We start from the raw sequence: 27866 nt of genomic DNA on the forward strand, positions 1-27866 counted from the left end.
AGAAAATGCTATAGCCTACAGTTCCTATATCCAAAGCTGTGTTGCAGTGGGCAATTGATTTCAACCAACAGATACCACAACAGTTATTAATGATATCAGAAGCTCAGGCACTCAGGCACAAACTTTTTCAACATGAAATCAAAATGTTTATAGCTTCGTATGTGAAAATGTTCGTCAGATATAGATGTGTAACTATAGGTCTGCTGGGGAGTATCCAACTTTAATGGGCAGCCAAACAAGCTATAAAGTTTTGTTTCATTTATGAATTAGCCTACTTTTTGGTGTTAAGGTGTGAAGCTCCACAACAAAGGCAGCTTCACTGGCGTTGCCTCCTTTTGCCGTTCAGCCACTTCAGGCTGCTGTTACCGTGTGGGCGATGACTCCTCTTCCTCGCTTTCACAGTCAGACTCGGCTTTGTGGTTCTATAAAATCAATAAGTCGATATCTCATGTTAAGAAAGGTTTCTAACTTTACACAGCCTACACACCAATACTTCCAACGTCTATGCCTCCAAGTTTCATCAAAATCAGACCAGTGGTGTCTGAGATACCATGTTTGACTATAGATTGATCAGTGCTTTTTTTTTTTTTCTTTTTTAGAAACACTAGAGCACAAGTTTTCATATACATATGCATACAAAATGTGCAAAGTATGCGTCATATTCACATGAACTGGTCTACAGAACGTGAACCACAACCCTGACCTGGATAAGTGGTAAGTAATAGGATCGATGGAAGGATGGAGCTCTACAGATTATCAGAATATTATTACTTTTCTATGATAAAGGGTTTGTCTACCTCTTCCCCATCCCGCAGATGAGCCAGACTCCACTCTACTAATGAACCATTAAGCCTAAATGGCCAATGTGCCTTTTAGAGCTTGTTGGAGGTGACTTTGGGTTTATTTTTGAACGCCCTCAGACCACACTGTTGTTCAGAGGACCTTGTACTTTTGGAAAGTTTGAAGGACTTCGTTACTCAGAAATCCTGTGAGTTGAGGTCAGTCAACTAAATGTCTTCTTCTGAGTGTGTGGTGGAGGTGGAGGTGGTGGAGAGCTTCAGCTAATGTTGATGGTGAGTCCAGTTCTCTCTGGACGGAGCGCTCCCTCACTGCTGTTTAGGAGACACTTCTGGATTTCACTCTTAATTTTGGATTCCTCACTTTCTGTGTGGAGAAAATTTCACAACAGTGTCCATACTAACACCAGAATTCAATTTGGAAAAATAGGGTGAATCTACAGCATCTCAATTAGTGAGGATGGGACGCTCTTCTCTGTTGCAGCCCCAAAAATGAGAATGTTTTCACAGGATGAGGATGTTTCATAGAACTTTAGACCGTGGCATTCATGGAATTTGTATGTGTGCTGTATGTAGGTGTGTGTGTCTGTGTGTGTGCGTGTGTGTATTTGTTTGCCATGTGAGAGAGGTTTTGATGTCTGCTTTTCAAGCCGAATCAGTAGCGAGCGCATTCAGTCATTTCACCTGGTCCGCAGCTCTGTCAGTCCCTCAGCACACGCCACAGAGCCAAAATGTTCTCTTCTCTTCGCTTTCACATGAATAACAGAAGTCAATCTATTTAGCAGAGCTCTTTTCACTTCCCAAGGTAACCGACAGACTTCTTTTCTTTCCCCTCGCAGCTTTATGTAAGCGGCAGTGCTGTTATCTGCGAAGGTTGCCGGGTACATTTTCAATCTGTTACACTCAAAGGGAGCGCATTCAGCCATTCAGGCTTCAGACTTTCAGGGCTGAATACTCCGAGAGTACAATAAGCGGCAGCTACTAAACTAAGAGGAGGGAGACAGATGGGAGGTGAGAGGATGGCCTTGGATGTTGCGGCTGGTTAGAAAAGAGATGTGCAACCTTGGCCGTCCGTCAGCCCAGAGGAGCGAGGGAAGAAAAGCGCGGCAGAGAATGGGATCGCTTCCCCGCCTCCTCCCTGGCTGTATCCAAGGCTGCCGAGTGACTTCAGCGCTGCTTTGCCTGATTAGTTTACACTGATGAATGTTTGCCTCTGTACAGCTGACAAACACACATTTACCCTCCATCCTTTTGATTGGTCCTCTATAGCCAGACTGAATACAGTATATCCACAATCCAGCATTCACCTGCCCTTATACTGGATATTAGATTTTGAATATTTAGGTATAAGGATTGATGACAGATATACTTTTTAGACCCACACTGGTACTTTGACCAAAAAACTCAGAATGAAGCTTTTTGTATAGAAACCAGACGTGTTTCTTCATGTTCTGTAGACAGAATATTGTGAAAGCAACCTCTCTCTGTTTTAGACTCTGGTGATGTAATCCACAGACATGACACTCCACTCTTCATCCCCTAGATACTGTCTATCCTTCGGCTCTTAGATTTAGAACTAGAGGCCTAAAATACTCATCACTGTATTTTATATAAAAAGTGGTCTGGCCCTCTCTTGGTGCACTGCAAAAAATCTCCACAATAATCTCACTTGTTTCCAACGCAAATCAATTTGTTTTAAGAATTTTGTAGAATCAAGTGTCATTTTCTTGATAGTAGTGCAGTGATCTGCCTTTTTCTGCCAAGATATTGACACTCATTTCTGGAAAATTCCTTAAAGAAGTGAAACTGCATTGGAAATAAGTGGAGTTACTTCACCTCATTGGCAGAATTTTTCTCTTCTTTTTAGAAAACTAAGATTTGACTAAATGACTGTTTAAGATGGACGTTTTTTGCAGTGTGTGAGAAGAGATCAGCAGTGGTTTCTGTTTATATATCAAGTTCTCCAAAAATGACCATGTCTTATGTTGCGTATTGCTTGACTGGTGCTGCAGGTTTCTGACCTGGGAAAGCTTTTACATTTTGAACATATATGAAACCAAATTGCTGCTGAAGCTTGATGCTGTGACGAGATGATTCAGACATCTGATAAAGAACCTGATCAACTTTAAATGTGAGGGATTTACATGATGTTTGGTGAATGTTTTAATCAATATATTAAATCGGTATATACTGTAAAAGCAGGGTAAACTGTGACCTCTCGTTGGTGATCATCATAGGGCAAACAACCATCGATAGAAGTAAAAATAAGTTATATTTTCAGAAAAACGTTAATTTGTTTGTTTTTCCCTTAAAAGACCGGCAAATGACTGATATCACTTTGACAGTACTTACTATGATGTACTAATTTACTTCAAAAAGATTTATGTCCAACTAAAAAGGTGGTTAAACTCTGTAAATAAAATAAATAAACTGTTTTAAGGTGGGTTTAGCCTCCATTACACCCCTGGCTTTAACTGATTATTGGACAATATTGTTTGTGTCTTTTTATTCCCATTCACTTTGTTTTCCCAGTAGTAAATCAAGGTTAAATACAGATGAAAAAGTGGAAGAAGTTTGCCTCCTGCTGTCCGTCTCTCCATCACGTCATCATCTGCTGGGGCGTCTACTGTCCTCAGAAGATCAATGTGTTTCCTTTGTTGTGCACTCTGTAACACACACAGAGTGATGCAACCCCCCCATGTCTCAATGGAGACGAAGCCAGACATTGTTTAGTCCGGGTCAATGTGTCCAGAGTTTGTGATATTGATCGTTCTCTCTTATTCCAGCACAGATTCCATTATGGTTGTCTTCTCACTGCACTTAAGTGATTTATAATCCATGGCCTGTTCTCACTAGACTATGTTTTTCTTTTCTGTCAACAGAAATCTGGGCAAATCTGGACTGAGGGTGTCCTGTCTTGGATTAGGTGAGTGTGGTCTCTCTCTCTCTCTGTGTGTGTGTGCGTGTGTGTGTGTGTGTGTGTGTGTGTGTGTGTGTGTGTGTGTGTGTGTGTGTTTAGGGAGGCAGGGAAAGTACATCATGAACAACATCATGATCATTGCCTGTGATAAAAACAAGTCAAGCCAAAAGGATTCCAGAGAGAATAGCGGGACAGAAGGATTACTGTAATACACACACCCACACATACACACACATACACACACACACACACACACACACACACACACACACACACACACACTGTGTAACCATTTTGTTTTTCCTCTCCATGCAGGCACGTGGGTTACCTTCGGAGGCCAGATAACAGATGAGGTAGGAGAGAAGAGTTTTCCCTCAGTTCATCATCTACAGCTTCACTAAGCCTGACCTGGACGTCAGCAAATAACATGCAACTCAATATGCAATGGGATGAATAACTGTTTATGAAGTCAGTTTTGGAAAAATTCAATCAGAATCATTCTGGTAGGATATTCTCACTATGGCTGCATTCACACTGCAGGCCTTCATGCTCAGTTCTGAACTGCAGCTCCTATCTGATTTTTGTGTATGACTGTTATTCTAAGATGTAACCCCTGTCCCATACCAATATGATCTGACAGCGCTGTGGAAAAGACACGCCGTGAGCAGAGTAACAATGACAAAAGACGTCAAATCAGTTTTTGTACCTATACTTCTCCCACTTGTTCCCAGCACGTTTCAGTTACGGTATGTGGCACCGAGCTCTGACTGAATTGAGACGTCTCTCCGAATACCAATCAAGTCGCTATTTGGCTTTCTTCCCTTTGTTGTGTCTGGTTGTCCTCCGTGCTAACGGCTGGCTCAGCCAGGCTGACAGAATCATGACAATTGTCTCAGGTGAATGATGTAAGGTTTAGTTATTGTCATAGCAATGCAGACAAATTCTGATTTCAGCTTTCAAATACATGTAGGTCGCATGCCTCAGGATTCCAGTTTTGTTCTATATATCCATGTGGTCCAGAGGGGAATTGAAGAAGCGTGACTCCATGCAGCTTTTTGTTGTTCACACTGATTAGAAAACATCAGATCTGTGTCACATGGTAGGGGAAAAAATCAGAATTGGGACATTTTCAGGTGCAGTGTGAACGCAGCCTGTGATAGTCTGTTTCTTTTGGTTAGAATATGGATCAGTCTCCATTCATTCGTTCATCTGTCCATCCCATGCGATATCTCGGGCTTCAAGCACTGTGACAGTTTCTGAATGCAATGATTTCTCACTGTCCTCATCTTCATCTCCGTCTGTCTGACCGTCCTGTTGAAGATGGCCGAGGAGCTGATGACATTAGCATACGAGAACGGAATCAATCTCTTCGACACAGCTGAGGTGTATGCTGCCGGGAAGTGAGTGCGATACACACACACACACACACACACACACACATACACACACACACATTTGTTTTATATAGATGCATAGTCAAGTGCAGTAGTGGTTGTTTACAGTCACAGCAGGCATTAATTGATTTCAGTCGGACCTTCCCTTAAAAGAGAAGGTCCGAACATCCCACTCAACCTATTATTGGCTATTGTGGTGATGCCTTATCTTAATACTAACTCCAATCTATAGACCACCTAACCTTAATTCTAATCTTAACCCTAAACCCAAGTCCTAAACTAACCCAAAACTAACCTTAACCCTATCTAAACCTATCCTGATTCTAACCTTAACCAATCCTTAACCATCTTAAGAACCTGCAAAAATACACTTACCTTAACCTGTAAAATATACTTATCTTAACCATCTTCCTACCTACCAAATATACTTACCATGACCATCTCTCTAACCTGTGAAATATATTTACCTTAACCATCTTAGGAACCTGTCAAGGATACCTACTCTCTAACTTCTAATAAATACTTAACTTAACCATTTCAGAAACCTGAATACACAGGAAATCCTGCTGGATTCAGGAATCACTCCCTATTTATAGGATGGACTCTTGCAGGGAGTTTCATTTCTTTCTTTTTCTTCCCTTACGGTATCAAAGGAGGACTCTTGAGTAATAACCTATGCCTATGCATATTCCAAATAACTTCAATATTGGCTGTAGAGTCCCCTAACCTAACCAAAACCTAATCCTAATTCTAATCTTAACCCTAAACCTAAACCCTAATCCTAAACTAGCCCCTTAAAGATGTGAGACCTGGGAAAAATGTTGTCACTTTGGAGGATTTCCCTCATCTTTCTGTCCTTGCAAAGACATTTGGTCCTCATAAGTATAGAAATACAAGAGCACACACACACACACACACACACACACACACACACACACACACACACACACACAGGAGCTGTCAGTTAGAGTCAGATGTGCTCTCTGGGAAATACAGAGGCAAATGCGAGCCATTCATGAAGAACACATTAGTGCTTTGGGCAGAGATGGAGCATCTGTTGTTAGACGTGGGAGGATGCCCCTGCTGCCTTATTTTAGACATAGTCAACCAGGATCAGAGAGACAAAACTGTGGATTTGTGTGTGGAAAAAAGAGAGAAACAAATGGGTCAGAAACTAATGAATGATGCAAAGAAAAAAATAAATGTAGGAGAGTTCAGCTTCATTAGCCTCTTCCTCAGGATGGGGAATTCCCTCCAATACACTGAAAGTGACGTTCAAACTTGTGAACTAGAATACATCTCTTTATTACCTCTCTCTCTCTCTCTCTCTCTCTCTCTCTCTCTCTCTCTCTCTCTCTCTCTCTTCATCTCTTTCTTTTCTCTCTTTCCCAGAGCTGAGTTTGTCTTGGGAAGTATCATCAAGAAGAAAGGATGGAGGTAGAGTATTAAAATTATGTGTGTGTCTTTGTTTTTTTTGTGCAGGTTCATCATCTTAAAAGTAGTAGGAATATGATAAACTTTTAAACTGGTTTTACAATATTACTTATGTTACTCATTACTGAAACGGCCACTAGTGATACAGTACAACAAACCACAACCAGAATTCAACACAAGAGCAATAGACACAATAATAGATAACAAAAACAAAAGTCTTGGGAGAGAGCTTACAATCCAGTTTTGAGACATTTGTAAAAGACAAGACAAGGAGAAAGGTAAAACTCTCAATATTGGCAGGTTTTTCACACATTCATTATGTGGATTTAATGCTCCCAATCAGCTCTTAATTGACTCTATTGTGCAATGACAAGAAGCAATGGAAGTCTCAAGGACTCTGTGTTGTCAAGGCTTGAGTTAAAGAGAAAGCTTCCAAATATTAGGAATCGTCAGTTTGCCACACCCCTAGATTTAGCATTCAGTGTTGTTGGATGTGCACGGTTGAAGGCACTTTACCAATATCCCAGTAAAGTGAATTTGGTTATTCAGTAATGTGTATGAGATGCTGTGCCAATGTCAGTAACCTAATGGTTTCAGTAAAATATATATGCTGGAAATAAATTCCAATACACTTTCTATCACTTTCTATGACGGTCGATAAGAAAGTTCAAAGCAGCTTTGTCTCACAGATTTAGGTCCATTTGCATGCAAATTAAAACATTTGCTGTATTTAAATCTTAATGCTTCAAAATACCAAGTGCTATTTGCATGTCAACGAAAACAAAAAATGTCAGAGGTAAAAGCTATGAATAGTGGTAATATAGTGCTGTTTTCCTGTTGAATTTCCAGCATTTTTGGGTTAAGGCAAACGTCAAAGTAAAACTGTATCATCAGTATACTGTGTTTCCAGTTAGGTTTACACTGATGTGTTCTGCAGATGTCAGTATCTCTTTTAGTAGAATGAATGAGACTTCCATCATCTGCTTCTCACGGTGATATATGTTCTCACATACAGGCGCTCCAGTTTAGTCATCACCACCAAGATCTTCTGGGGAGGAAAGTACGTATGCTATTTTTGCCTCTCTTTATTTCTCCCTCTCTTTCTCTCTCCGTCTCTCTTGCTCTATGATTGTAATGGCAGCAATCGGCCTCCCACCAGGTGCTGAGGTGAGGCAGCACAGTGGAGGTGGCACTACATGCTTCCTGTTTGCTTCCCTCTTCCTTGACTAACACAGCAGGCCACAGTAACGCCTGTCTGAGTCCAAGGTCATTGGCACTGGTGCCTCCCAGGACGCATTCACACCTGTGAACGTGTTTGGAGCAGTTCATTCACACTTTGGAGCGGTTGTACTTTAAATTCAGCTTTGGTTAGCAACAGCAGAAGAAGACTGAATGTGAAACTTTGTTCAATCGACCAGCAAGGTCTTCCTCAGGCAATTACCAATCATTGCCTGATGAAGATACTGCTGGTTATTGTTAGTATGTGCTTCTTCTGTGTGTAAAACAGCGTGTGCATTTTGGTTTAGTAAATCAATCTTAGTGATCCATTTCAATAATCTAAATTTTTGCGCCATACCATCCTCACTCCACTCCTCAAAATCCATATTAATTGGGTCAGATGCCTTAAAAGTCTCCTGGCAAGTGTCTAGCCCATTTCCACACGCAAAATGATTGTGCGCACAGGTTAGTGGATCAGAATCAGCACTTTGTATGCACACAACTGCATTAAGTAAATACAGCCCTGAATGTTCTTGGAGCGTTGTCTTCTCCTACTCCTATAAATCTGTTCTAATGCTCTCTTCATCCTGATGGTCACATGTACAATCAATGGCACCAACACAATGAAATCTGTCCTTGTGTTTTGCATGTTAGTTTCTTACCAACAGAGTGTGTACAGTGGATATTAAAAGTCTACACACCCTTTGAAATGTTTGTTTCAGACGTAATCACTTTAATTTGTATAAAGTAACCAGCAAAATCATGTAAAAACAAAGGGCTCATGCTCATTTTACCTACATGTACTGTACATGTAAACACTATGTAGTCAAGAACTGTTGTGCTTTATTTAAAAAGTATACAGAAATGTCACCCAAGAAGTGTCATATATCATAACCGGACATTCTATGGTTAAATTCATTATCCATAACAAACCCAACATTAGTTGCTGAATGCTTAATTGCTTCTTTATTGTTTGCTTTTCAGGGCAGAAACAGAAAGAGGATTGTCTAGAAAACATATCATTGAAGGTAAGACATTTTAGCTTCCACATTCTGATTAATGTATTGTCATTTTCTCTATAAAATACAGGCTGACATAGTGTCATGGCAACAAAGGTAAATCTATTTGTGTGAATAAGAGAATTCCTCACAAAGTGAACATACAGGACAAAGCAAAAATGACCCAAGATGTTCATCATCATTCTGTTATGTGATGCTACACTAAATCTGTGTGATTATCTTAATGAAACAGGTCTAAGAGCGTCATTGGAGAGACTTCAGCTGGAGTACGTAGACGTGGTTTTCGCAAACCGGCCAGATCCTAACACACCTATGGAAGGTGGGCTCGCTCATTCAACATGCCACTCTGCTGTTGTGTCTCCTCACTTGTAACGGACAGGGTGCAAGGTCAGCTTCTCTATCCTGGCAGGGAAACTCTGCTCTACTGGACTAGTGCATGATAGAGAACAACTGCATACATAAATACAACAGAAATGACAATTCAGGATCATATCCTCTCTGTCTTACCCTCATATACTCAAACCCACTACATCTACAGCATGAACACAGATGCGCCAACACCCCTGCACACATAAAAAATAGGTGTTAATATACAGTACAGCATTGTCCCCACACATCCCCTTAAAAACTACATAATTTCAGTACCATCATATCACACTATGACTAAAATGTCGCTAATATTATGTTACTGCTGCCTGTTGCCCTTATCGGGGAAACTATGCATGAGCAGTATTAAATTATCCACCGGCTGCGTAGGGGTGGGTTTCTCAAAGTCCTCGTAGCACAAAGAGTATCTTGAAATTTCTCTACAAGAACAACACTGTTTTCATAGGTGTTCTCCGAAAACCCCTCACAACCCACACACGACTTTATTTCTCTTGTCAGTTCAAGAAAACTGGAGTAGTCATGGAATATAAGGTGAAATACTTTGATTTACACATGAACTCTCTGATACACATATACAGAATCCAAACTCTAATATATCTTTGCTTTGACTTTGCATTAAAGTGTTGAAAATTATGAAGCCTTTTTATAGTTGTCTATTCGCATAGGTAGCATAGTTGTTATGCATAGTCATTCTCTGCATTTAGAGCGAAAGTGGTGCACTACTGAGTCACCATGACTGGTGGGTTGTTGTGATTAAGTGTCTGTGGGGCCTCTGTGCTGGCATGGGCAATATGGACTCATGTAAGAACTTATCCAAGGTCAGTCCAGTGTTTAAACTTGCACTGGAGGCAGGAATCTTTGCAAATGCAACGAATCAGAGAGCAGCTGTACTGTGTCTTCAGTTGGTGCATGACTGACACGTATTCCTCTCAATCTGACAAGTCATGAGTGTGGAATTATAAGGTTCCATCTGGGTAGAGATCTGAGTTATTGAGCATCAAAGTTTTGACATCCCAGCTGGCCAAACTGATATGTAGTGAAATGTATCTTTACAGCTCAAGGCCTGCATCCCCATGGTACTTTGAATGTAAAATATAAAAATTCTAGAACAATTAGAAATTGGCCCAAACAGAGATAGAGCGTTATAATTGTGTAAGGTCAGTCTGGTTATATGAGGTTACATTAGCTAGTCTCTGACAGGACATGGCTGAAAGGAAGGTTTTGATTGGTCCCTTCTGAGATTTAGATTTTGATTGGTCCTTACATTGACGTTTGTGATTGCATAGGAAATAGAACCTTATACTACCAAGCTGAAATGTTCTTTCTGAGATATAACTTTATCTTTTTAAATATTTAACCCAAAGATTATTAAAAATAAATAACACAAGCATTAAGTCAAGTTAAGTCAAGTTTGTGACAGATAGAACTTTAATTTCAAGCTCACCAAATGCCTTCGAGGAACCCCTGAGCTACACCACGTTTTCGGAAACACTGGCCAAGACATGTCTTCAGATTGTTCTTTTAAGTGTCTTGTGAATTTTTCAAGATCATCTGCTATCGGAGAAACTCGCCCCTGTTGACACTTCAGGTGGAGGGAGTGGGCAGGATCATTGAGGATCTGATCTCAGCCACATTGAGAATGAGTTGTCAGTGTAGAGCTGAGCTGCTGTCAGTCCCAATGCCATTAAACAATGAATGTAAAGAAAGTGTGACCCACCGTAGGGCATGGCATTCATTGATGTGCGGACTGCGTAACATCGGCCGACAGAGCGCAGCCCTGGGAGGGGTTACACTGGTACACTGACGGTGTACAGTGATGCTGTCAGCTGTATGGTGGTATCACAACCACAACCCGCCTGTCCTGCACCATCATGGCTTGGCATTTGGGTGTCCAGCTGTGTTTGCTTGTTGACAGCGGCCTTGATGCGCTGTGATAGGCGACACCAGAGAAAGAGGCATGCCATGGTCTTCTTGTGCGGATGTTGTATTGTTTGTTTTTTTTCCTGTTTGAGCTAAGGACACAGTATGCAGAGAGTAACCTCAGCTGTTTAAAGAAAGCTGAAGCATGGGATTCCTAGAGACGACACACTCATAAGCAATGGAACATGCATGGACTTTGGATGTAGCCTGGGAAAAATCCAGCTGCGATGGGACATCAACTGTTGTGCTTGTTTTAATTAGCTTGTTATATGCCCCATGTGAGACTATGCATGCATGTGACACACTGTTAATGGCTCTGTTTTGAAAATTAAGGACTTCAATTTGGTATGGAGACTTTTTTGGGATGCGTTATTAGCTTTATAATAATTTTTGTTTATTTGCTCTGATCCCATGGGCTGCAACAACATTGCTCAGCAGTTTCCACAATATGCAAAAGTTAACTAGACACTTTAAATGATTGCTGCTGGATTTCAATCCTTGTAACCCACTGAAATAGCATTTCCTTTGTCCTGAACACATTATATTGGTTGTCGTGCATGATGGGAATCTTTGTCTTGTCATTCACAAATTGTTCACAGTCTTGTTTTGTTTTTGTCACCAGGAGACCCATTTCACACCTCAAAGTCCAGAACATTCATCATAGAAGGTACATGGTACCCTCAGTGAAAAGTGTTCACTACCTCTCCAAAACGAGCATTTTATGGCAGTGATTTGGTAGAATTAGTCTCCTACCCTTTTTCCTTCTGTGAAACCCTCCTCGATTCCATAAAATGCCAGACTTCTTCCCTGGTGGTAGCAGTAGCGAAGGTGGAGCTTGTAAAGTTTGGAGGTCGCTGAATGAAAGGGACCACACATTCATCATTTCTTTCACATTTTCTTCCCCTTCACTTGGTTTTCTCATTTTCATTTCAAAATAGATGTCTCTTTTCCTCACGTCTTTTTTTCCAGGTTGCACTTGACTTTTCAGTACAAAACAGCAATGCTGCTGAGAAATATTAGTTTTATATCATGACCCTTTATCTTCTTTCAAAGAGTGCTCCCGAAGAGATGTTTAAAAATAAAAAACATATCAGTTATCCATGCACAATTTTAAGAAGGAATACTTGAAACTGAAAGGGGAGACCATGCTGGTGTGGGATTTAACCAATCTGATGAAGAGTTGTGGTGGTTCAAATTCTGAAATGGTTATCGTCATCAAAATGAATAAAAAGTTAAATGAATTCAAACTCACAATAATGACAAATGCCAACAATGAATTCAAATATCTTGGGTTTTAAATAATGCCTATTCTTTATAGGATTGATATTAACAGCATGGTGAAAGTATGATGTTTATAATCACCATTATTAGGTGCTTGGGACAGAGCAGCTCAGTAAGAGCTGGGCTGTGTTGGTCAGTGCGGACTGAGTCTGTGGGTGTGTCAGTGAGGATGTATCACAGGATTAGCCCAGTATTGAAACCTGGTCACTCTGTAGTTAATTTGGGCCCAATTAGGTCCCAAGGGTCCCTGTTGTACTCTGAGGTCCAGCTTGCTTTGATTGATCCAATGGGCCAATAGTGATTTAACCCATACCTAGTTTAAGTGGTAATCCATGAGATCCTGTTTTTTGTTTGTTTTGTTTTGTTCTGAATTCTGTATCCATCTTGGGTGCTAAGCGCTCATTACTGTGGTGTTTTTGCACTGCAGTGCGAGTGGGACTGTGACGTCTTTTTCCTTCGATTGTCTGTTGATGTCAGTGATGAAGTTTGAGTTTCTGTAGGTGGCGCTCTTTTCTTTGTCTGTTACCCAGTTCTATTTATTCCAAACAAACCGGAAGCGTAAAATGCATCTCTTCCTGTGTGCCAGAGGATTTTTCCCAGGAAAGAGCTACCAGACACCGGGTGTTTAAAACAGCAAATGGAAAAGCTTTCATGAACCGGGTTTAGTTTGAATCACTTGTCTTATAGCAATCAGATAGAGGTTGTGTCTGGATGGAGCTCACTGTTTTTATTTCCTACTGACTTCAGTTCATTTTGCAAGATAACTTCTCTCTTTGTACACACCTTGCCTGTTTTAAAGACACACACATACACACACACATACCCTGCCCTGGTGTTCAACTGACGTTTTTTCAGCAAACCCAATCAAAGCTGTCACTATAAACTTTTACTGACCTTTATCCCCTTCTTATTAAAGTATCTAAAGAGACAGCCATTTCATTTGCATGTGGTATGGTGTAGTAGAAGGCCTGTAGAGCTCCTTGTCCCTGCTGACCTGTTTTTTCTCTGTGCTTATTCCTGTCTTTTGCCAAACTGAGGTAGACAAGAACTGTCGTATCCATGAGTGCAGCCACAAATTCCAAACAAAATGAACAGATGAACAGAGCTGACAGCAGTAAAATGCACCAGCAAGCAACTAAATACAGATGTGAGCTGGGAATATTTGGTGGTGAGAGTGCATTATTTTGTGCTGCACTTCCTTTGTCTTTTCAAAGCAGTCTGCTTGTCGCAAGACCTCAAATACCTCAAGACATTTGAGCTCCTTTATGTGTCTGTTCCTTGTCCAAACCTGTTCCTCATCTGACCTTTTTCCTCTTTCTCCTTGCGGTTGCTTTCCTTTCTATCTGTTGTAGTCTCTCTGTGGATCAGTCTGCTGAATGTATGTAACTTAATTGTTTTGGGGTGTTTTGGTAGAGACGGTAAGGGCGATGACCCATGTGATCAACCAGGGGATGGCCATGTACTGGGGCACGTCACGGTGGAGCTCCATGGAGATCATGGTGAGTTCAGACACTCACAAGCCTCCCAGTGCATTCCCAATGCATGGTGCACATCGGTTCTGTAATCGGCTGTTCCCTGTGTGTCCTGTAGGAGGCGTACTCTGTGGCACGGCAGTTCAACCTGATCCCACCCATCTGCGAACAGGCCGAATACCACATGTTCCAGAGGGAGAAGGTGGAGGTGCAACTCCCTGAACTCTTCCACAAGATAGGTGAGCAGCTGAGAAGAGCATCCCATCCCCCGTAGTTGAGACTCCATAGATTCACCCTATTTGCCCAAATTAAATTCTGGTGTTGGTATGGTCACTTGTAGAAAAACTTCTCCACACAGGAAGAGACAAATCACAAACTTAAGAGTGAAATCTGAAGTGTCACCTAAACAGCAGCAAACAAGCGCTCCATCCAGAGAAAGCTGCACTCACCAACGTTAGATGTTTTCCCTCTCTTGTCCCTTTGGTATCTTTGGTATAAGTCAATATTCAAAGTTACCTCTTGCTTTAAACAAGCAAAAGTTGTCATACATTGTCAAGCCGTGTTTTCTGTGTGCAGGCGTGGGAGCCATGACATGGTCTCCACTGGCCTGTGGGATCATCTCAGGGAAGTACGACAGTGGGGTTCCCCCTTATTCACGTGCCTCGCTTAAGGTAACACTCTTACTTCTATCTCTACTCCTCATGTGAATCCATTGTGCCACAGCCTCCCAACCAGTTAGCCTGTTTCTACCTTCTTACTTTCTGACATTGTATGTATGATAATTGAATGTGGACATCTATACATAGGCCTACCTATTTTCATCATGTGTGTGTATCGGATCTATGGCTGTCTATGGATTTCTTGAATGCCATGCTTGTCCACTAAGAGATGTGTAATAAATACATTAAAAAGAAAGGACAATTTTATCAGAATGGTCATTTGAATTACAGCGTCTCTCACAAGCTGTTTTGTTGATGTGTGGTAGTAAACCCAAATTCAGATGTAATCCAAAACAGAAGAAAATGTATCATTCTGAAAGTGTGTGTGAGTGTGTATTGGGGGAATTAGGGATTCTGGACATTGCATTTGTGCATGCATAGGTGTGGACAAGTTATTTTTCTTGCCATGGTTTGCCTGGTGATTGATACCATAAGCTCAAGGTAAAAACCCTACCACCTTGGGCAGTGGTTCTCAACCATGTGCCATCAAGAGTCTGCAGGTTGACATTCCAACCAATTACTACACCATCTAAGTTCAATGATTAGCACACCTTCAACTGGAGAGGATGAACTAATCAGTGAACTTAGAACTTGCCAAGTCAATGGTTGTTTCCTTGTAGAGAACGTTTCTTCCCAAGTTGTCTTGGGGAGAATTAACTTCTGAAGAATGCAAGAACAGAGACCATCTTTACAGTTTGAGATGAACTGAAGAACAGAGAGCATCTTCTCAGTTTCAGATGGACTGAAGAACAGAGACCGTCTTTACAGTTTGAGAAAACAACACGGGGTGAGGACATTTTCCTAGTTATTGAATCAAATTTGAAAAAACTGAAGCTTTAGTGGGGAAAATGTGTTGGAGTTTGTGCTGGTGGTGACAGGGCACAAATCTGGGTGTATAGTGGTGCCCAGTGTCAAAATAACACATTGTGTAGCGAGCAAAGAACTACAACCCAACCTAGGATGAGTTATGGATTCTGTTGTAAAGGTGGTGAAAATGGGAACTGAGGGGGGAGGTGAAGGCCTTCCAAGAAAAGAAGAGTAGTGGTTTAGCTGACTTCTTCCATGACAAGCGGTGGCTGGCAAGGCTAGCTTACTTGGTAGCTCTCTTCATAAAACTGAATGAACTGAACATAGACCTCCAGGGGAAGAAATGAACCATTTTGAACCTTGAGGATGGCATCCAAGGATTCACAGCTCGCCTGGGGTTGTGGCGGGCCCAGATGGACTCTGAAGACCATGGGATGTTTCCTGTGCTGTCTGCTTCCCAGAAGAATCATCCACTCCTCAGTGAGACATTGAGAAGGGACATAATCGAACACCTAGCTAGCCTGCAAGAGAACTTTCAACACTACTTCCCTGACCTCGGGGTGAGGTGTCCATTTCAAGCTGCAGCCTCGCCTGATGCGAGTCTTACTCTTCCACAAATGAAGGTTTTAGTGACACTTCAAGCCAGAAATGGCAGCAAGAAACTTTTTGAGACAAGTACACTCAAGTAGACAAGTAGACTCCTCATGCTTGGCTGAAAAAGCAGTAGATATTCTCATTCAGTATGGCACTGCATATGTATGTGAGTCAGGTTTCTCTACATTGGCACACCTGAAGAACAAGTACAGAAACAGACTAAATGCTGAACATGACTCAGAGTTGCGTTATCCAGAGCAGAGCCTAGAATAGACAGAATAGAGAAAAGTTCAGCCAGCCACATACTTCTCATTAGGATGTGTAGACTATTTTCTATAAATAATCAACAGTATATAGTTATATTAACTGTTATAAAAACAGCAGCACTTAAGGATGAAAATGTCTCATTCACTGTGAATACAGTCCAGACTTTTCTAAGACTTTGCTCTTGAACAAACTGTCATAAAAACAAATTATTTTCACTGTATTTGCCAATAGTTCACAATAGAATAGTTTGCCAATAGAATCACAAGTAGTGATTCAAAAAGAACAAGGTGCTCTACTGTTGGTTAGTATTTTAACAGAAAATACATTATATTCTATCCTACCAGCTAGTTTATTGCATTGCAGTGAATACTGGGGCTTCCCATCCGTTCTTGTTGGCCAAGTCGCCACCTGATGCATCCTCTGTTGGCAAGTAAACTCCCAGGATGTTTATCTGTCCTCCATCCTCAGCGTTCTTTTGCTATGGAATCGTACTTCAACTGTTAGATATTACGTCAAACGCGTCATGGAGGACACAAGAATGCACAAGAACGCATATTGAGGACTCCTAATGGCACATGGTTGAGAACTACTGCCCTAGGGTGCACAAATTTGCCATTCGGAAAAGTGGATCAGGGTTGAACGGCCTAATGAAGGGAGGTGTCTAACTGGGAGGATGTTGGTGTCCCACAGGCAGAGAGGATTGTGGGTCTTGTAGTCCTGAGCTATGTGCTGTGCTGTCTGCAACAGGGTTACCAGTGGATGAAGGACAAGATCCTGAGTGAGGAGGGGCGCCGTCAGCAGGCGAAGCTGAAAGAGCTGCAGGCGATCGCTGAGCGGCTGGGCTGCACTCTGCCCCAGCTTGCTATTGGTAAAACCAAAGCAAACATACCTGCCGCTCTCTCTTTTTCTCTCTGTCTGTACGTCCTTTCCTGTGCATCCACCCATTCCTACGTGCATACGTCAGACGTCCTCGTTTTTGTTTACTGGAACGTCTAACATTTTTTTCTGTGCGTCTGTGGCAGCTCAGTCGGAATTGGTTGTCACTTCTTCATCGCACGTTATAGGATAATTCCATCCGTGGTGAATTTTTAGAAGGGAGATTGGATATTTTCCAGTGTGAGGTCACACTGGAAAATATCCAGTGCTTCACATTCACTGTGGCCAGAATCGTCCTCTAATGTGTGTTTTCTCTCAGCTGAGGTCAGAAAACTTGGTAACACTTTCTATCTGTAGTACATTATAAGGACACTCATAAGGAATTATAGTGCACTAATAATGCCTAATGAACATGCTTATAAGAAGAGATAATGCTCACTGATACATTATATCAGCCCTCATAAAATACTACATCCACAGCATTACATCTGCATAATAAAATCAATGGGAAAACTGAGATAGATAACTAGTCGGAAACATTCATAAGATGTGTTTACTTATAATTCATCATAAGTTATAGCTATAATGTTTTATGAGCGCTGATATAAAACATCAGTATTATGTGTTCTTGTAAGCCTGGTCAGAAGGCATTATGAGTGCATTATGTCAGGAGTATGTACAGCGTCTGCACCGCTGTCATTATTGCAAAATTCGCCCCAACAGGGTGAATAAAGACTGAAGTGGTGGCTCGCTGTACATTATCCCACTGACTATACAGCTACTTACCGAAGACATTAATCATTTGACATGAAATACTGATTTTAAATGATTTCATTACAAGCTAGTAACAAGCCATTTGAACTTCCGTTGTGTTGTGATAATAACAAAGACTCCAGTGCCCATAATGCCTTGCATGAATTGTGTGGTCAGGCCAGTATGAAGAAGATGTAGCCTGGAAGTAGTCCTTACTTGACCCCTGACGATGCGACTACTTTTTTCTGACTCATTTTGTTGCTGAGAAGCAACTGATGAGGTAAGTGCGATAAAGATTGGCAGTTGTGTGCTATGTATGTTTTGGAGCAAATAAGCCATTTTCAAATGAATTATATAGCCATATCCACAATGGCGTGCGTGGCAATATGGGATCTCTTTTTCAAAAGCTGATGAAGGAAGTTAAAGGAAAAGTTCAACGATTTTGGACCTATATATAATTTGTCTCTTACATGCTTGTAGTACTTGGACCTGCAGAGAATATTGACTCCAGAGTCAGCTGTCGGTTGAAACAGCGAGCTTCATTCCTAGGCCTGCTAACAATGAGTCCAAATGGGGTTTGTCAAAATATCTCCAAAAAAGCCATTTGTAGGCTCCACATGGAAGTTGAGAGTAAACATAAACGTTGCAAAAGTACATAAATTGAAATTAGCTTTGATTTCATGACAATTCCGCCATTAAGGTTTAATGTAATTACACTGTAATCTGGAAATCACTGAACTATTTTTCTCTGCTGCAGCACAGACTGCTGTGGGGTGAAAGTGCGTTACTGGCGGTGTGATCTAGTTTTGCGATCAGTCAGGTCAGATTGTAAACAATTGCACATGGAGCCGGGTAGAGTTTGGTAGAAGACTGTCTACTGAGTGGAAATGGTGCAGTGCTGCTGCTTTCCGGGCTGTGGATAGAAATATTTCGGTTGGTTGCTATATCACTTTCATCTTTTTTGGAGATATTTTGACAAACCCCATTTGGACTCATTGTTTGCAGCAAGAGGCCTAGCAACGGGGCTCGCCATTTCAAGCTGACTCTGAAGCCAATAGTATCTGCAGGTCCAAGTAGTACAGGTCTGTGAGAGACAAATTAAATATAAGTTCAAAATCACCAAACTTATCCTTTAAATTTACTCAAACTACATGTCAAATTTAGGGTGGAAGTCACTACACAAGTCACTCCATAGGCCCTCATCCAGTTTCCCATGCAGGTCTCTCTCCCATCTGAGTCTGGATCAGCTGGTTCCAGCCTAGGTTGACTTGATTTAAGAGCCTCATACATTCTGGAAATGGTTTTAAACCTTGGTAATTGACATTGACAATTGGTAATTGACAATAATTGACATAATTGTTCCAAAGGTGACATATTAGGTAATTTCCACTTGCCCTTGGGGGGAACTCTGACAAAATCTTTCAGCTGCAGCTTAATTAAAACAATCCTTATTGGACAGGTTGAATTTCTGTTTTAGCTGCTCAAATGACATAGAATGTCTTTCTTATAGCAATGCTCCATACAGATTATACCTGTTTCATGCCATACATTGGAAATTGTATTAGTTAATTTGATTAGAAATCAACAAAATGGACTGAACCTCTTAACTGTTTAGTGATACGATCAGATGTGAAACAGCGTCTGTTATGTGAAACTGTCTTTTTTCAGAAATAACAGACATCATTGGCCAATCAGAACTGAGTAATCAACAAAGTTGTATAATAAAATTCCTTATGAGTGTCCTTATAAAACACTGTATATATGTCATAAAAAGTATTACCAAAATTTTTTACCTGTATGACATGACTATTGTAGTCATGATTGGGCAGTCAGTAACAGTCTTTGTCAGTGACTAAATGTACACAAAAGACATGCACATACTAGCACACACACACACACACGCATGTACGTGCACACACACACCATGTTGGAATTCCCTACGAAGTCCCAGCCTGTCCAGTGGTACAGATGTCTCTCTCTCTCTCTCTCTCTCTCTCTCTCTCTCTCTCTCTCTCTCTCTCTCTCTCTCTCTCTCTCTCTCTCTCCCGCCATCCCCAAACAAAAACACACACACCCATGGCTGCTAAACAGGATTGCTTTCATGATAGATTTCTGTGCTCTCCTTCAGCCTGGTGCCTGAGGAACGAGGGAGTGAGCTCCGTCCTGCTGGGAGCCTCCAGCACCGACCAGCTGATGGAGAATATAGGAGCAATACAGGTTAGGCAGCACACACACACACACACACACACACATACACAGTAGGTCTAACCACTGTGTTGGTTCAGCACATAACACAACACAACACCAAACATGGGACAGTGTTTGGTCCGGTCAGTGTCATCAACCTCTGATACTTTTGCAGTTTGGTCGTTTATGGGAAGCCCTTAGCCCAAAATGACTCTGAGAAGACATTTTGAACGGATTACATATAAGTATGTATGAATATGTTATTATTATTATTATTATTATCCTGCATTTCAATGGAGAGTTCTAGTGTCCCATGATGGTCTAAAAGCTGTTTCAGAGGCGTTTCCACCCTGACAAGAATAAAATTCTGGGGAAACACTGAATGCATGTCATTTTTTTTTTTAAATGGTCAAATTTAAAGGTGTTGAATATTGGGATAAATTATCAGACATCGGCAGCTCCAATCCAAAAAATATCACCTTTGAAAACTCATATTTATTAGGGATCAGACTTGTGAATTTCATGTTCTTTCCTCTATAGACAAAAGCAAAAACATGACTCAAAATCAAAGTCTGTTCTCCAACAAAAGCAAGCTTATGGTGCAAGTCGCTTCATTAATTTCTATCACTTAACAAGCTAATAAGGTCAAGCTGTGTCTTTGCCCAAAGGGGACAAATGAAGCAGCTTCAATTGAACTGGCTGTGCAGAGTCAGGAGCAACATCTGCCTAATTTGATTTCTGGGGCATTTGCTGTGCTTTTTTTTTTTCCTACCGTGGTGGAAGCTGTGCTATTTTTAGCCAGACGGGGAAATCTCTTCTCTCTTGGGTGCAGAGATTTGTTCAGCATCACTTCCTCCAATTTCTCTTTTTTGTCTACAGAATATGTGTTATTATTTAGAGAATGTGAAGTATATACAGGGTCACAACCAACGCTTAGTGTACACTGTATGATGTCCCACGAGACTCACTGGAGTTTTGAGCCCTTTGACAAATACATTTGGTTCAAATACCCAATTTTCACTTTATCAGAGGACGTCACGCAAAATATTAAAGTAAAAATCCGCCCTAAAACACTTTAACACTGTTACACCTTGCATTCCTGGGTCCTTTTTGTTGTTTGCTAGTATATTTTTCTTTTTCCTGTGGATAACTGGCAAAATGTAGACGATGTGATGTCACGTTGAGATATTTCTAGCTTTCTAGACTCATCATTTTGCACCGAAGTTCAACAATCATACAGGGAGAAATCCATTGTACAAGAAGCAGAGAGACCAATCTCTTAACCTTACCTAGCATCAACTAATAAAACTGATCCATTCATAACAACAGTTCCTGGAATTTGACAGTTGTAATGACATTGTAAAATTCCCATTGTAAAATCGCAATGATAAAACTTTGGCAGTCTGGTTACATTTACCACATTTACCATTACCATTTGGTTAGGTGAAATGATGTCATATCATGTGCAAAACTTGAGAATGGCATCATGAGTCAGTTCCACAATCACTGACTTCTACTAATCGATTCCTTGCGCTCCTTCCACTCTTCTCCTCCTGCAGGTTCTTCCAAAGTTGTCATCGTCCATCGTGCACGAGGTGGACAGCATCCTGGGAAACAAGCCCTACAGTAAAAAGGACTACAGATCCTAGAAGCGCCAGTGGGGGACCGTCAACGACCGGAGCTTGATATCAGCCTCTGTTTTTGCGCCAGCTGCTTATGAATGAGACACCAACGCACATAGGAAAAATATAGCCATTTGACAGAGTGCAGCAAACACTGAGCAGAATAGAAACCATCGGAATTTTGTTTCCCAAAGACACGCAGTAGGGGTGATGAGCAGAGAACGTCCCACTCTTCAAGGAAGCAGATTAACAGTATATGAGGTATATGATTGAACGCATTTAAATCCACTCATCCCCTAATTAACAATAGCAAGTTCTAGAATATGCATTGAATTTTTCCCTTAGTTTGAAATGCCTCTCTTCCCAGAAAAAATAGAAAAAGATCAAGGGAAACACTGAAACACTTTGCTTTGTTCCCATTAGCTGAACCATTGATGCACTTTTGACACTAGCTTATCATTTAGCAAGAAACATTTCCTTGGTATACCAAAGCTGACTGCAACATGCCAAGGCAGCAGTCTGTAGAACAGTCTCAAAGTTATTCTGTTGCATCATACTGTATCATGCAAATTAATCAAATTTTGACAAGTATTGTAAGCCCATGGAGCACAAAACAACATGGTGTAACACATTATCCTCTTTAGCTTACTGACAAACAAGCGTGCTTGAACAGAGACAACAGTAGGTCACATTCGGAATACTAGCTTTTCAATTTGTTCAGTCGCGCAGGCATTTCCCATCCAAAAATGCAATTCTTGAAACCAACTGGGCCAAAAAGCGTGTTCCTCGCAACATCTATTCTGTTCTCGCAGCAGCTGTCTGACTGCTGCAAATTGTCCGTTCTCAAAAGCTGTTCCTCCAAGCCATGCTCAGCCACATAACGGCCTCCACACAGCACCTAGTGAGGCGCAGGGACCTTGCTCCACTAACTCTTGTCACTTCCAATAATGGCTACGGTGCATTAAGTGCTTTCTACGTTTCCATCCGTTATTCCACAAGACAGTTTAGATTAAGTCCCGCGGAGCTGCGCGGTGCAGCACAAGCTGACAGCAGTGATGGTCCAGGGGTTTCTCATCATTGCCCCTAGCATATTTTCACAGTAGACCCCTTCACACTTAGAGTTTTTCATGTGGATTTTTTTGTTCATTTGATTCAAATACAGTGTTTACTGTCTTGCATATCTGTGAGCAGATAAAATACAATGGCATGGTGCAGGCTTGGCTCGCCATTCAATTTACAAAGCTCACAATTCACCATAAGCTCAGTTCTGTGCAGATTGGGACCTGCATGACAGCTGCTGAGCCCCCCAACCCCGTCCAACAAAGGAACCCTCCTTTAACTGCACCTTGAAAAAGTTGGGGTTTTTTTAGGGAATAAAACGGCTCAGTCAAGACAATTATTTAGGCATGCACAGCACTTTTCTGACTATACTGCCTGTTTGGAAAAGATTAACTTGCTGTACAACAAAATGTGTGTCTGTGTCTGTGTGTACAGTTGTATGTGTGTGACACATTGGGTTTCTGTCATTGCCGTCATGTGACTGAAGAGACTTGCTCGTTCCTATCAAAGCCAAAGACACCACTAATCCCTTTATATTGTAACACAGCATACAAGACTACTTAAATGTACATGTGCTATCATACTTTAGTGCATAGCATAAATGCACTGAGTTTTGCTTCTCAGCTGGCTGCCACTGTACTGATGACAGAGAGATCCATAAACTGTGTGGTGTTCATTCACTGTGCCACACACAGATGCTATGGCAAGAACTATGAGGCTTGATGCCTTTTTAATGAGTGGCTGAGATGACTTGGTGAAAAGGTGATTATTGGAAACATAAGGGCAACAACTACTTTTGACACTTGAGATTTTTATGAATATCCATAACTGTCCCTAAATGTGTTCCACTTCAAGATAGAACTCTTTTTAGTGTCTGGTAGATTTGATAGGGTTATAGATGAATCTTGATATTTGCTCAGATGGGGGTGGTAGTAAAGTATGTGATTATTACATTTAGTGTGGTGGCTTACTATGTCCCAGAACTGCATATATTGGTTGCTTTAGTCATCTGTAGCACTTTCTCTTGGGTGTTGGCACCCTCTTCAGGCTAAGCAATCACTTAATCTAGAGTTTAACTGTAAGGAAGAGAGTATGTATGATATAATTTATAGGCAAAATCCACCCTGAAACACTTTAACACTACTGGCTACTGGCAATGTACCTTGCATTTCTGGGTCCATTTTGTTGTTTGGTGGTGTTTTTTTCGTATTCCGTGGATAATTGGTCAAATGTAGAAAATGTGAACACGTGTAGTGCAGCTACAACAGAGTTTAATAGGAGAAATCTAAAGCATCAGTGCTAAATGTCAGGTTTTGGTGTCAGTCCCTAAGAATCAAAGAGCAGTGGCTTCTTTTTAGCCATTTTGCAGCGACGTTCAACAATCATACAGTGAGAAATCCCATCATAGAAGAGGCAATTGTCCACAATGCAATGCAGTCACAAGACAAGTTGTGTTTTGCAACTCTCACTTTTTCTCCACTGTAAAACCTCTTGCTCCGCTATCGCTATCACTCTCTCCACCCGCATGTATAACCCACAGCTGAATGCAGCAAGCTCAGGCCGTTCTCTGGGGCCAACTGAATTGGACGAGGCAGGTGGAGGGAAATAACAAAAAGGGCAACACATCATCTCTAAAATCTCTGGGAATGCATTGAACATCACATGATATCTGACAGTGCAAGAGAATCTGAGGGTGGAATTTTCCCTTTTAGTCCCCACAGCGTATGTAGATAGATGTTATAGATATTGCACCAGGATAATACTAAATAAACTGCAATTATTCCATATTACTAGAGCATATATTCACACATTATGCCTGCTTTACACCTCAGGGCAACTTTCCCCAGAGACGAAGGGAAGATGGGAATTTTAAGTATTCATCACTGACATTCCCTTTCTTTTCCTTTACCCCACCTGTCTTTGTCCAATATGTTTAAAATTTAAGATGCTTCCTCAGTTCTTTGTAATTTGTTCATGAAAGCGTTTATGCTATACCAAATGGAATCCTGTGACAGACTGTAAGATGAGATGAGATGAGATGGGATGAGACAGGCATGTGCGGGCATGCGACCTGCTGGACCTTCATCAGCTTTGGAGCTCCCAGCCATAGATACAAGCGGCTTGAGCGTTGTCATATCAGACCAGCGATGAATGCGCTTTCAGGACAGCTTAACCTAATAGTTCAACACAGAGGCCTATAGGATGTGAGGGGGTTTCTAGATACTCTGTTTAAACTCGGCATGAAACTAAACACTAACAAGCTGATTGCACATTCATGGCTATATGAAAAAGAAAAAAAAATCTACAAAGGCTGTGTTATCGCTACGTTTTCTTTGCAGATGCTCTTGTAGTGTTCGATTCACCAAAGCTCTGTCATGATGAGAAGCTCAGAGGCAGCGTCTGGTGTACTGTACATGGTGGTTAGCGTGTGGTGGTGTGTGTTCTGTATGTGCAAGTGTGATTCCCCTCTTGACTGAATTTGAGAACAGCAGAGTGTCTGTAGCATGTTTTGTTTTTCCAAAGCACCGTTTATCGCCCCTCGATCCAGGGAGCTACAAGGCATGTCACATAGAAATATTATAATCAACATAGAAGTCACGACTATGCCATGGATGATCATCTCTTAGACTCCTCCACATGGTCCCTCACTGGTCAAGGCGGCTGAAAATTTCTAGCTATGAGGACACTGGTTTGTTTGTTGAAGCTGCTATAAAAGCAAACAACTGTATGCTAATCTGTATCCTAATATAATCTTGCATTTCAAGCATTAAAACTGAAAAAAATGTACAATGCTAATTCATGGTACTATTTTTCTAACCCACAGAAATAACATGCATTAAGGGAGTATGTATTATAAGTCTATTAGCTACTTGTACATTTACAATTTCTCCAAATCAGATACTCTGTACTCTATATAGTCTGAAGAGTGTATATATTGGGTTGATTTTTATTTTTTTTTACTTATTTGTTTTTGTTTGCAAGCATTGCTTACTGCATTGTGATTGAGGCAGAGGCTATGGTTATGTGTTCAGCTTGAGAACTTGTACAATTGAAACAAATGCTATAAAGAAAACAACATTTTGACTTTACTGACTTGGCTTTGTGTTCTGTTATGTGTCTAATATGGATTTTTCTGGTTCACTTGATGCCAATTTGGAAGTGAGCAAATTAACAAGAAAAAAACAGAACTCAATGGACAGTGAGGAGCTGGACGTGTTTTTCCTCTGGGCTACAATTCCAAAGTTGGAAAATTTGGGAACTTTATGATATCTGGTAACACTTTAATTTGGGTCTGCAGCGGCAAAAAATTCTCACACTTCTTAATCGTCAACATGGAACGATAACTTGCTGCCAAACTCTGATGAATATTTTGAAAAGATAACAGCTATACATGATTAAAGCATGATTCAGACATTGCGTATGTCTTTTTTCATCAGAGAAGAACTAGTGGGCTCAGACATGAGGATATATAGAGTCTTAAATGATGCACCTGTAATGTTCTCATCATGGATTGGTGATCAAAAGGGAGACTGTAAGGCAGCTATTGGGCATACATACAACCTATGCATCAATGGGTGTATCAATGAGTTTTCACAATATGCTACATATGAGGTTTATTCAACTAATAATAACTAAATTATTGCATATTTTATCCTGGCTTTGAAAGGCCAAGGTAGATGCACTTGTAGAATGCAATCTGACTGTGTTTTGAATGGATCACATAAACACAACAGAAGAATTCAAAGCTTATATATACTGTATATATAGTCAACATTTTTTCAGACAATAAATCCTATCCCCTCCCTGTATCAATGTATGTATAGGAACACTATGAATAATGATATTCAGTTCTACTCACTCACAACTTCTCAGGTATTGAACACTAAGTATTCACAGGACTGGGACAGCCAGAGGGAGAGTACAAAATCAAGTTCAAATCTGCAATGCTTAGAGCTCTGTGTGCACCACAGAGAGCTGCCATTACACTCATGAGGAAGGTCAAGGAGGAATTCAGCAGAATGGAAGAGATGGGTGTCAAGGTGGGAGAACTTAGAGTAGTGGTGAGGATGGTACCACTTGTGAAAAAAAAAATGTGGAATGACCTCACTCACTTGAATGAGAGTCTCTACAGAGAAAAACACTTCTTACCTGCTGTGGATGAGACCCGGTGTGGCTAGAGGGTGAAATGTCTTCACGAAGCTAGACGCCTCATCAGGCTTTTGGCAGGGGCCATAAAGGGACTCCATAAAGATTCAGTGCTACTGAGTGAGAACTAATGGGCCATTTGCCTCTGAGCAGCCCAGGGGTGTTGTTAGGATTTCAGAGGCAGTTTGAGAACTATAGTTTGGGGGTCATGTATGGAGGGAGATCACTGCCATAAATTGAAAGATTGAGGTTTAATTTTTAATCCTTACGGGAATTCATTTGCACTCATGTTTGAGGTTCTGTGGTCTTAAGAAAGTTTTGAAATAAAAAATAATCTGTCTTCGTAATTCCAGTTTGAATACTGTTTGTATTAGCCTGTGATCATAGAACTACAGTTACAATACGTAACTATCGTTACACATACTTAAATTACAAATCTTTTACAGACAACCCATAGACTCCCAATGGTCAAATCCTCTTTTACCAGAGCCACCTGAGAGCTATAAACGACCATGCCAGCAGTTAATGAATGAGAGAGAAGTGTGTAGGCTCGGTCGAGAGACACCAAGAATGAATGGAGCGAGCAAACACACACAGGCTAACGATACAAAACCTCAGTTGCATTTGCATCACAGCAGCCTTGTTGTTGTACCTTTGACTGATTGATAGGGAGTCCAGCCAATGACAACAGTTTCTGTGGGAAAGGTAACATATGATTGGCTTGGATTCCGACAGAGGGCAAATGATTGGTCAAGCCCAAATGGCTCCGCCCCCAAGCCCCACTAGTTCACAGGACTTCAAGTACAAGCAAAACCTAAGTTACTAACTGATCCCGCGAGAGAATGCTGACAGAAATCCCAGCATCCGTAGCTCTGAAAATTATGAGATTTTTTATGTTAAGTGTGCAAAACTTTCTTACAACCACAGAACCTCAAACACAAGTACAAATTAAAAAGAGATTTCAAAAGAGCTTCAAACTCTCAAAACTAGCCTC

General features: G+C 41.0%; 1 protein-coding gene across 8 annotated transcripts in view; it reads left to right on the forward strand.

Annotated features, from left to right (window-relative positions):
• The window catches only part of LOC139932417 (voltage-gated potassium channel subunit beta-2), a 51205-nt gene extending 29511 nt beyond the window's left edge, over positions 1 to 21694 (forward strand). For 5 of the 8 annotated variants that reach the window (XM_078288356.1, XM_078288357.1, XM_078288351.1 and 2 more), the window contains 13 exons: positions 3680 to 3723; positions 4033 to 4070; positions 5038 to 5117; positions 6504 to 6548; positions 7561 to 7605; positions 8748 to 8791; positions 9015 to 9101; positions 13784 to 13869; positions 13961 to 14081; positions 14419 to 14513; positions 16977 to 17097; positions 19987 to 20075; positions 21605 to 21694. In XM_078288356.1, coding sequence (XP_078144482.1) covers positions 3680 to 3723; positions 4033 to 4070; positions 5038 to 5117; positions 6504 to 6548; positions 7561 to 7605; positions 8748 to 8791; positions 9015 to 9101; positions 13784 to 13869; positions 13961 to 14081; positions 14419 to 14513; positions 16977 to 17097; positions 19987 to 20075; positions 21605 to 21694 — 985 coding nt within the window. Of the gene's footprint in view, positions 1 to 3679; positions 3724 to 4032; positions 4071 to 5037; positions 5118 to 6503; positions 6549 to 7560; positions 7606 to 8747; positions 8792 to 9014; positions 9102 to 11711; positions 11757 to 13783; positions 13870 to 13960; positions 14082 to 14418; positions 14514 to 16976; positions 17098 to 19986; positions 20076 to 21604 lie in introns of all 8 variants that reach the window. The other 3 variants (XM_078288352.1, XM_078288353.1, XM_078288355.1) reach the window with 2 other exon arrangements.
• Positions 21695 to 27866: the final 6172 nt, after the last annotated feature.

The sequence above is a fragment of the Centroberyx gerrardi genome, chromosome 14 (assembly GCF_048128805.1).
Source record: "Centroberyx gerrardi isolate f3 chromosome 14, fCenGer3.hap1.cur.20231027, whole genome shotgun sequence".
Classification (NCBI taxonomy): Eukaryota; Metazoa; Chordata; class Actinopteri; order Beryciformes; family Berycidae; genus Centroberyx; species Centroberyx gerrardi.